Source organism: Esox lucius, chromosome 6 (genome assembly GCF_011004845.1).
Source record: "Esox lucius isolate fEsoLuc1 chromosome 6, fEsoLuc1.pri, whole genome shotgun sequence".
Taxonomy (NCBI): domain Eukaryota; kingdom Metazoa; phylum Chordata; class Actinopteri; order Esociformes; family Esocidae; genus Esox; species Esox lucius.
Genome location: NC_047574.1, coordinates 18,895,989 through 18,907,569, shown reverse-complemented (window position 1 = coordinate 18,907,569; position 11,581 = coordinate 18,895,989). Strand labels below are relative to the sequence as shown.

Sequence of the window (11,581 nt, the reverse complement as noted above, 5' to 3'; positions counted from 1 at the left end):
ACCCCCCCCCCCCCCCCCCCCAATTCTACACCCATGCTTGTGCATACAATAATTGAGGAACCAATGCAATATGCAATGCCAATTGATAATAACACAAAGACGAAGATAATTTGTAATCTAAGCTCTGTGCTGGACATGGACACAGCTATTTTTTCAACACACGATTAGGTCTAGTAAGCGGGAATCACCAATGTCATTTGAGGAGTACAATGTTGGCTTAGTTACTGTAGGTGTATCTACTTAGGGCTTTCCTTGTTATTGTGGTTAGCCATTCGTCACCGCGGCCAGATAAATAATTCCCTAGGGGCCTGAAAGTCTCCTTCTGCGCGAGAAGCGCCACGCTCCTTTCCGCCAAGACCACGGACTGGAACGGTGCGGAACGGTGCGGAACGGCGTTCAGGTAATTCGAATTTTAGGAAAACAGCGTTCCGGTTCCTTTTTAGGCATGCCTTATTAACACCCTAATTTTGATGAACATAGTCTAATGCCCCGATTTATCAGTCCCTACACTTATTCCATCCCAAGTCAAGCGCTGGCCAAGACACCCCAGAACACAAACCAGAGAGAGTGAGAGCGAGAGGACACACCCGCTGGAGCCGATTGGTGGAACGTCACGCTGAGAGGACCCGAATAGAGGAGCTGATAAATGATAGACGACGGAGGAGAGTGAGCTGAGGATGCAGGTTTGGTCCCAAACACAACCACCCATCGTCTCCTAGCATCGCCCACAATAAAGAGACGCTTAAACCTGAAGGACGGTTCATCTTCCACTTGCCCTCCGCAGCCGAGGAGATGAATCCCCAAAAGGTCTGATTAAGACATTTCTTCAGAGGAGCGTCAAGCCCGCAGAATTCACTCCAACAGGCACCCTTGATACAAGCCAGACATGATGCTCGGATCTCTCAGATATGGGACAACAGTGGGATTGATTTTAATAAACGCGATGGTTCTTGCGACACTAGCCACGGAGGAAGGGATATTTACTAATCATCTCTTGGTTCAGTTGCATGAAGGTGTACATGATGAAGCGCACCAACTTGCTACAGAGCACGGGTATCACAGCGCTCGGAAGGTAAGACATGTTAATATTTTGTATTTTAAACAACTAGTATTTTGTATACAAATGTGTTGTCCATTCGATATTGTATTAGGCCTATTGCTTAATTTGTATCTGTGAACATTGCAAAAAAAAAAAAATGCTAATTGATTTTGCCTAGAATAGAAAAACTATTAGTTATGCTATTATAAAAACTTGTTTTGATAGTAAAACATGTTAATACATTTTACATTTTAATATATTTGAATGCGACTATACTACTCTATGATTTTATACTACCATGAATTAGGTTCATATAGATAATAATACATGTATATATACTCTAATGTATTATATATATATATTCATATACATAGGCTAATATCTAGTCTTGTGTTGCTTTATTAAGCGTATAGTTGATACATAAATGACGTCAGCCTTAATGTCTGCTATGTTACAGAATTTGAAATAGGGCCTATAGGCTACTTCATCAGAAAAAAATGCACTTTCCATAAAGACAATCTATTTACTTGCCCCCTTATTTTAGGAAATCTAAAAATCTGTTCTAAATACATGAATTGTAGCATCAGGTCCATTGAGATCATCCCTAAGTGCTGCCCCCACTCAAGAAATAATTTAAATCTCACTTTCATTGGTGAACAGTAGTGGTGATGTTACCTCAGCCTAAACCAAGGCTTCCTGAACTTTGTTTACTTTTCATATTGGAGCTATGACAGGCTGTCAAAAATGTACTAATGATTGATTTGCAATGTTTTAATCTGTACTTTTTTCGAAATCATTAAGCAGATGCTTTGATCCACAGTTAATTACAATACTGATTGGATACATTTTCAATCAAAAGGGAGTACCCACTTGACTTAATCATTTCTTAGAGGTATTTTCATAGTCAGAAAGACAACTTCTCAACATCTTCTGGGAAGTTCAAGACAACATCAGGGAGATAACCAGGCAATAATTGGACATTTCGGTATAGAAAAGAAACTCATAATTTATTGTTATATTCCCTCCAGTCTAATTTACTGCCTCATCTTGTCCACTGTTATAAAGGGTTCTGAAGGAAGCAGGACACACGCACTGTATGTTCCTGATAGTCTAAATGTTCAGGACCTGGGTCATAATATTTAATAGCTCATATATTTATTTTTTTAAGCCAGATGGGAAGAAAACCAAAACCCAAACCACAATTGCACACCAACAGGAGGTTAATCAAGTTAACCCGGTTCTAACATGAACCAAACATAATTTTCAGATCAGGCTGCCCAACATGAGGATAGCAAACTCTATTTTGGGAAAGGCTGGCCTAAAATGTACATTTGTTGTCAATTCAGATATATAAGCCTATGTCAATATACCTGCCAGTATGTGTACCTACTTGGTTACTAAAGTTTATTTCACTTGCTATATGAAAGCCTGAGTTTGTCTTTGAGGCTAAGGACCATTCCTATTGAACTTATATTGCACTACATGTTCTATTGCTATAGTGCTCAAGGTGGTGCTTTGTTTTGGAGTTCATGTCAATGGCTCAAGTAGGATTGCACAGTCTATGTTTATTCCATACACAACAGAGTCTAAACATCTTCCAGTTCAGCATGATGAACCTAGTTGATCAAGTTAATCAAGTGTGTTCATCAAATATCTCCTCATAGCAGATTGAGAGTATTAGATCAGAAACCAGCAGAAGGCTTTCTCTTCAGATGGGGGATTTGATCAGCTATCTATTTATCAAACCACTTATTAAACAGCCCAATGAATGCAGGCCCTGTCACCACACATCAAGCATCCTAAGGAGCAGTTGGTGTCTGAACAAGGAACATTATCCTGCTGACTCAACTGCCCTGTCAGATTTCAGAATAAGAGCCACGGTGCAATTGGCTGGAGAGCAAGGCACTGATGCATGGCATGAAAAACGAGGGTACTGTAGTGTCGGGAATTACGATGTTCACCTTTGCATTCATAACCTGTTCCTCTTGGCTACTCAAGATTTGATGTGCAGTTTAGTTTGATATGATTATGATCATTGGCTCCTGAATGTATGTTGTTTTGCCAGAGGTTTTATCTCTGAATGGTTGCTGGAAAGTGTCTGCCTGCTCGTCCTAATCTTCATAGACACTATCATACCGTCCGTCACTGCTTCACACATTCACTGTCTCCAGATTATATAATCGCCGGCTATATTTGTCTCCACAGCACACGCGCAATTAAACAATATATGTGCGTAGCTTGAATTATCTGTTATTCATGCTCAATTTATTAAAGAAACGATCTGACACACACACACAGACATACATACAAACCCACACCGTATTAAGCCAATATCCTCTGAATCACCAGCATTTTCTGTACAAAATAGATCCAGTGAAAAGGGAAGCCTGAAATATTGTGTTGAATATATTGTCTATTCATAGGCAGTCTTTCCACACTGTTCCATGTCTAGTGAAGCCTGGTAATCATACATTACTATTGCATTAGCAGTACTGATTCCCATGGATCGTTTCGTTGAAAACAGTGACCTGGCCCCCAGCCTTTATTAAAGTGTATGGTGGTCTTTAATCTGACTAGGGAGCCCTGGGCACATATCGTACCATGCATCTCATTTCTTCCCTGTGATTTCTTCCTTTTGATTCCACCAGTGCACTCCAGTCTTAAAATAGAAACTGTGCATTGCTGTGGCATGGGGATTTACACCTTTTCCACAGAATGGAGGGATGCTGACTCTGTATGGCTCTCACTCTCTCATCTCTGCTCTCTATTCTCTCTGTCTCCTGTCACTCACCTTTACTTTCTCTCTCTCTCTCTCTCTCTCTCTCTCTCTCTCTCTCTCTCTCTCTCTCTCTCTCTCTCTCTCTCTCTCTCTCTCTCTCTCTCTCTCTCTCTCTCTCTCTCTCTCTCTCTCTCTCTCTCTCTCTCTCTCTCTATATATATATATATATATATATATATATATATATATATATATATATATATATTACACGTTCTGTGGAAAAGGTGTAAATATATATATATATATATATATATATATACACATCTTAATGCCCATTGGTTTATATTTCCTCTGTCACCTGTCTCCTCCCCCCATCACCCTGCCTCCATCAACCCCTTTCTTTCATTCCACCATGTATTTTCTTTCTCTACCTCCTTCATTCTCCTCTTTTTCTGTCACACACTAATTCCATTGTTTTTCCTCTTTCCCAGCTTCCCTTTGGAGAGGGACTTTTTCACTTCTACCCACTGGACACCGCTCCGAGGAGGACCAAACGCAGCCTTCACAATAGACAGCGTCTGGAGAAGGATCGCAGGGTAGGACACACACACCGATGCACACACCCACACACTTGCATACTTACACAACGCACACACACATCTGCATTAGGCTAATTCCCTTATGTATATGCGCACACGCACACACATAATGGTTCCCATGGAAACGGGCCCATCTCCCGCGTGACAGCAAAACAATGGTTCAAATTTGAGGCTAGATCCTCAATGGACATACATTAAGTACATACAAAATGGAATAGTTTAGTCCTTGCATTCAATAGTATTGCAACGCTGATGGAAGTTTGTGTTCTTAAATTCCTTCTTTATCTCATTGTCTTCCACAGTATTGAAAGTCATATTGAAACTGTTAGTTATGCCTCTTGTGTGTCTATCAGTCAGAACCCATCTACTGCAGGTTCCCAGGACCTAAGTTAATTGCAGTACATTTTTTCCACTAGGGGCAAGAAGGCTGTCTACCACCACAGTGGCCTCGCTAGGGTGTTACCAGTAGGTTAGATGATAAAACATATAAAAAAAAAAAAAAACTAAATCACTACGCAAGATGACAGATAACAAGGGTTGGTGGGTCACAAAGTCAAAAGCTGTCATATGATTAAAACATTTTATCGCGGTTAATCGCATTTACATCACTAGTTTATCGCGATTAATCACAATTCTAGAATACGTTCAAATGTGGTACTAAATAAACATTTTTCTGTTTAAAAATCAGTGCATTATGTTAAAAAGTCATTGTTTTATTGTAAACTATTTCACTGATCCAGTAGTTATGGGATTATTATATGTTTAGTGGAAATTTGATGACAAAATTAACATCTAGCCAAGTTTAGCCAAGCAACAATATAAAACTAAACAGGTAGATTCAAGTCAAGCACTAAATATGGTTCCGAGGCTCAAAAAAAGAAATAAAAATGAATGGCATTTTTAATTAGTTGCATGTGTTAATGCATTTATTTTGACAGCCCTACATATTGCAACAATTATTTGCTGGAAACAGAAATGGAACTATTTTGACACAGTATACATCTAACATTAGTTACAAATTGGTTTTGAAACCTTTTTTCGTATGGAAACGTGAAAAAGGCTTAGATTTAATGCCAAAAGCAAATTGGCACCAAACGTAGGATTGCACATAGGAATGCCCTCAAAACGACAGCAGATTTAATTTAGAGATGAGAAGAAATGTCTGCGTATTATAATTGTGTTTCTTTTTTGCAAAGAATGCAAGACAATTTATCGTCTTTATATTGTAAAAGGGAAAAACACGGAACAGACACAGTAACACAGTGCTGGTGCTTTAGTCACTAAGTACAAAGGGCTGTGTCCAGTCTTTAAGCCGAATCCAGATCAGCTTCACAGCCAGGAGGACAAGGACAGAGACTACCAGGTGAGCTGTGGTAGCAGGAAAGTGACAGCAGGAATCATCAGGCAGAAGCTAGATCTTCAGCACAACCAAGTGGACTTTGGAAAGGGACAGCTAGGAATCAAAATTCAACAAGATTCAAAAGGACTCAAGAGAAATCAGAGGGAGCATTCCTTAGATCCAAAAGTGTACCTCAGCATAGAATTCAGACTGATTTGAGCAAATGTATGTCCCAAATTAAATATTGAAAATCAACTTTTTGGCCAATTCTTTAGATTTCATATATCTTTCGGAAGAATACGGATGGTGACATTGAAAGTGTCTCCAGTACATGAGTTTTACAACCTAATTTTTCTACAGAGAACAGACCTCCTTTATTTCAACAGATTGCTAATAGCCTTTTTGCATAACTCTGCATGGTAATGGCTTTCAACTGACTATATCAACATTAAATAGTGTAGTCAAGGAATACCCTACTATCTGTAGACAGACAACCGGTTGTTCCCATTTCTGTGAAATAACTCTGACATGAAAAAAGGCTCATATTCTTGGAGTGGATAAATAATCGGAGTGTGCAATGATTATTGCCCGGCCATAGATGGCTGCAGCGACCAATTTTACGTTAAAGTCCCTTTTCTGGCAGTGTAATTTTAGGTTTTCTCTTCTCTATCCTGTTCAGTTCACATCAATTTATGTCCATTAGGGTGAAATACAATGGTGAATTTGTCATGTACCAAACCCCTTCGGAGGCGGTTCAACTCTACAGGGCTACATTTTGTTGATCACTGTTAGACTAGTTCTCAATCCCTGCTGAACATGGGCATCTACTAGGCAGTTGTGGATGTGATAGGATGGAAGATCTACGAGACTGCTGCTTCCAGTCGCCCTTTCATTTCTGACATGGTGACTTGTTCCTTGCTGGGCGGATGTCTATAATACCACCTTTATAACACAAAGTACCATTTAATTGTTTCTAATCCTGCTGTTGTGTTTTGGCCGGTCATCCTGCACAATTGTTTAATTAGCATTAACAAATGTCACCTCTCCGTTCAGGCATCTATACACGCACTGATCAATGTCTCATTTGCTTTTGCTCCCGCGGTTTTATTTTAATGACTTAGCCTTCTTCCATACCCCTCTTTGCTCATAGAAACACTATATAACATTTGAATAAATGCAAATAAACATTAATACCATAAATAACAAGAACTTAAAGAAAACAATCAGAACATCAGAATTTTTAGAAAGAGTTAGTATTTTGTGTTTTCTTAGAAAATACAACTGAGGCAATTTGCTTTGGTAAACTTCTGTAAATATGAGAGATGTGTGTTATGAGCTTTTTTCCTTTTAAAGCCTTGCAAAGAGCAGAGTTAAAGGCTGATCTCTTATCTTAGCTGGAAAGAGATAGTGTACATTTATAGAGCTCATCTTAAGATGGCACTGTGAACTGTAGCAATCATTCTGAGGAAGACTTTCTAAACATACTGTGTTCTTGAGCAGCTGGTGGAAAGTAGAGCAAGGTCCTTTTCTCTCCCTAATGACTTCTAGATAGAGAGATAAAGAGCCATAATCCAGTCTGTAAATTAGGCTGTATCCTTGGCTGTAGAGAGAATGAAGCATAATCTACAACCACCCCATTGGCTCTGGTTGCTGTCTGATCCATCTTTCAATGCTATAGTGTTAACTTGGTTTGCCCTTCCTCATTGTAGTTGAAGAGGGAAGGAGGTGATAGATGAAGGCTTTGGTCTGGTACTTTACCAATGAATTATTGTTCCAGGTTGTGTGTTCATGTATCCATATTGTTTAGGATGTTTTTAGACTCTGCATGTTCTTTACTTTTCAATGTTTACGCTGAGCATTGTGCTGTACGGTAAATGATTCGACTTGTGTCGTCGTGTGTGTTGATGTTTGAGTTGTGCATTTCTTTTATACTTCAGGAACATGAAAATAGATCTGCTTTTTATGCTTGACTGCTTAAATTTTTTCTAGTGGCATCGATGGACTTTAAGGAGCAGTGTGTAGAATTTATTTTCAAAGTGGACAGGAGAGGAATACCAGGAAGCACAGTTCACCTAAAAATCTTTGCTCTCCCCTTCCTCCCACTCACACTATTGTTTTGCTCTAACTTTTAGTCCACCTGCTTTGAAAAGCTGTAAAAACGAAATACTTGAAAGGTCCACAGCTATTAATGACAGCGATGGAAAGAGGGAGGGTGTTGCTTTTATTTTTGACAACAGAAGCCGGTCTGGATTCTACATAATGCTCCTTCATTACTTAATACTGTATACTAATATTTTTCATTTAAAAGTGTTCTCTGACCTTTAATCAGCTATTTGTTTCCATCCCAAAGTGAAATTTGTCAAGTTCATTGTGGCCTTTCTTATCTGATAGGACACCCTCTTAAACAGGCTCTTTAGAATTCCTGTGTGTGTGTGTTGTACAGCTGGGACCCACGGCCCAGGGCCTGAGGACAGATGGAATTAGCATATTGATCCATGTGATATCCTTCCACCTGCCTGCACTACAGACACCGCTGGATATGAGAGGGGTTTAGGAATGTGCTCTAACACATATGGGCAGTTCCTATGTACCAATATCTTTTAATTCCAAAAGTTATTTCTGTCTTAAGTATTTCTATTTCATTTCATTATTAGTGTACTGTACATACACTCCCCTTATTTACCCCCTTTCAGTCCAGTTGTATCCCTGGCGTGTCTCATTGCAACAACAGCTGAAGATCGCAGCAAGCCAATCGGCTTTGTTCCACACTGCTCTTTCAACCTGGCAGTCTGGCGGGTCAATGCATGTGAGGGCATGCTCACTCACCTGACGTCCGTTAGCACTGCAAGGTGCCCAAGCCTCTGGAGGGAATCTGTAGAGCATGATTCCCAACCCTGTGATGCTGGCCAGTGTGCATCAAGGGGACCCTAAGCTGTGGTGGTCAGCTTGGTGCTACAAAAGGGTGCCTTAGACCTATGAACCCCCAGGGAGGTCCATGAGTGGATTATAAGTAATAAATTAGGCAAAAGGAGGTGTGCTATATGGCCAATATACCACGGTTGGGAGCTGTTATCAGGAACAACGCTTCCCATCCCCCGAAGGTCCGTTATTGCTATTCTCAACCAGTTACCAATGCAGTTGAACTAGTAAAATGTTGTTTGAGGTCATTCCCTTGGTATACGGTCACATATACTTATACATATAAATATACTCATCTTTCAGTCAATCAGCATTCAAGATTTTATCTACTCGGGTAATAATATATTGTTCATGATATCCCAAAAATTCTAATTCAATATTCTGAGATTAGTCTTAATATAAAGTGCTCATGGTGAGATATTTCCATTTTCTTTACTCAGGTAAAGAATGTTTTGGACCAGGAGGGCTTTGGAAGACAGAAGCGAGGCTACAGAAGCATCAACGAAATTGATATAAAAATGACCGACCCCCTGTTCAGCAAACAGTGGTATCTGGTGAGTAGTCATCATTCTTGAAATGCTCATATTACCTCACCTTTCAAAAACCCTACATTACACAGTATAAGTTGCACTCTAAAAATGCTGGGTTAAAAACAACTACATCATTTTTGGGGTCACTGAATCTTTTTCCAGAGCTGGTTGGTTACTTAGCTAGATTACGAAATGGCAGGATGTTTGATGTTTTATCACATTGGGTTGAATATTTTGATAGCCATCCTTTGTATTTTTACAAAATATTTCTTCATATTAATTCATTTTTCCGGCCCTTGTTACGCACCAATTACCAATCACCAACACCAATTACCAAAATCATTAATTATTATCGTATAAAAAACTTTATAAAAGCCGCATTGAATGTATTTAAAACCACAGAAAGGCAAGATGCTATGGGAAGGAGAATGCTATGCTATGTAGAAAGGCGTTGGGATTTGTTCCCTTCTTTTCTTGTAGCAGTTTCTTATAGGCCTTCTTTATACTGAAATCACAACAAAAGCATAAAGGATAATATTTTCAGCATAAAGGTGGAGAAGAGAGTTACCATGAGTAAGGACAATATTATTATTAGGATTATATGGGTGATGGAATAAAATGAATTTTGTCAAATCAATACATATCAGCAGAACAATGTTGCTTGTTGACTAAAGCAAATACGTAAGTTGTTTGTAATCTTCAGTGTTGCTAAGGTACGCCCAAGGCAAGCTATGAAGCTAGACTCCAGGCAGCGAGAACACTATAGTACTCAAACTGTCAGGTTTGCTGTTTGATGAAAAGCAATTTTAAAACTTCAGACAGGCAGGGTGAGATTGAGGCTGATAACAATTAGGAACTAGCTTGTCTAACATGGTGGTGGAATGATGGCAGCGGCTTTCCAATTCTGGGGGATTTCTGAAGTTTTTAATGGGAAGTTCAACTGGCAGGCAATAGCGGTCAGAGAAGATGGAGGCAGACAGCTTCAGAAAAAAAAGTTGTCCAGATCATTGAGCCTAGCTGATTTGTAAGGGCCCAGGTTGTGCAGCTCTTTCCACACCATGTTCACCAGTACTGGATGAAAGAAGAAACACAGGGTGCTTGGAGGGAGAATTCTACAGGGATGGGGGGTGGGGGGCGGTTATACTGTTAGCATGTATTGGTGTGGCATATCAAATGCATGGTCAAAACTGACAAAAAGATTTTCAAAGTTGTCAACAATTCCAACTTTGTCATAATGTTCTCAGATTTGAGCAGTTCAGGCAACTGACAGTAACAGTTGTATTTTCCTTGGATTTTCCATAGAATATTCATTTTCTCATGGCTGCAAATTTCTGTTGGTAAAATCTTGCCTTAGCTCTCCTGTTTGACTGAGTGCATCGATTCCTTGTCTTCACAAGGATTAGCAAATTACAGGGGCGAGGCTGTAGCATTCTGGGGGCCATCGCTTTGTACAATAACAGGTGTTTCCTGGATCACCTCAGACAATTGCTGAACTAGCGGTGGTTGCAGTTTTTGTCTATCTTGAGGTGATAATTTTTATTAGAGACAGTACTAGGCGTCCTCAACAGAAGGGGATTTAATATATTCTAACCCAGTGTACCCAGTCAGGTCATGTTTGAAGCCCTGCTCATTAGGGAGTTTCAATAGAGGTTTGACAATAATAAGCGGAAGGCATTGTGGACACAGGCAATACTACAATGATCCAGGCCTTTTGCAAAGTTGTGCTTGGCGGTATAGTAATAATAATACCCATGAGAGTAGCATCATCTATTGACTTCTGTTCAGGTGGGGCCCTGTACATATTTAGGAGGATTGAACATTTCCTAATGTAGATAATCTAATAACCAAAGTTCTGAAGGGAAATGAAGGGCAACACATTAATTTAGGACAGTCAGAGCACAGACAGGAGAAGAGGGAGGTCTGTAACAGACGGCATCATTGAGAAATATGTTTCTTTAGAGTTAAGTGTTTACAAGCAACAGCTCAAACGGTTTAGTCAGACACTTTGCTAAAATAGCAGAGCATTGCGGATTCTCCTGACAATACATATCCACTTCTCCCTGGTGGATCCTGACAGAATGTACCATAGCCACGAATGAAAACCTCTAAGTCTGTGATGAATTTTCCAAGCCATGATTTTGAAATGGCCTGAAAGTCAGGTGTGTACGTATGTACTAATGCATTTAGCTCATCATGTCACTGGGGTCTAGGTTCAAATGTACATTACCAGGAACACTTAACAGTAATAAGGTAATGTAAGAGGGGGTCAATAATAGGCTTAATGGAACAGTTAGGTCAGAAATAATGTGTTCTGTTCACTATTTAACCATTGCTGTGTCACTTTTTAGCCCAGCATTTGTTAGATTGCACTGATCCCAGACATTCACTGCAGCTGCTCTGCCTATGTAGATGATGTCCTTTCATTAGGCCATTAAA

The 11,581-nt window shown here is 39.7% G+C and overlaps 1 protein-coding gene across 1 annotated transcript in view; it reads left to right on the top strand.

The window, feature by feature from the left end:
* Nucleotides 1–886: 886 nt before the first annotated feature.
* pcsk2 (proprotein convertase subtilisin/kexin type 2) overlaps nt 887–11,581 on the top strand; it is a 57,732-nt gene continuing 47,037 nt past the window's right edge. The window contains exons 1-3 of the mRNA XM_020047685.2: nt 887–1,072; nt 4,250–4,354; nt 9,056–9,169. Of these exons, the coding sequence (XP_019903244.1) occupies nt 887–1,072; nt 4,250–4,354; nt 9,056–9,169 (405 nt within the window). The remainder of the gene's footprint in view (nt 1,073–4,249; nt 4,355–9,055; nt 9,170–11,581) is intronic.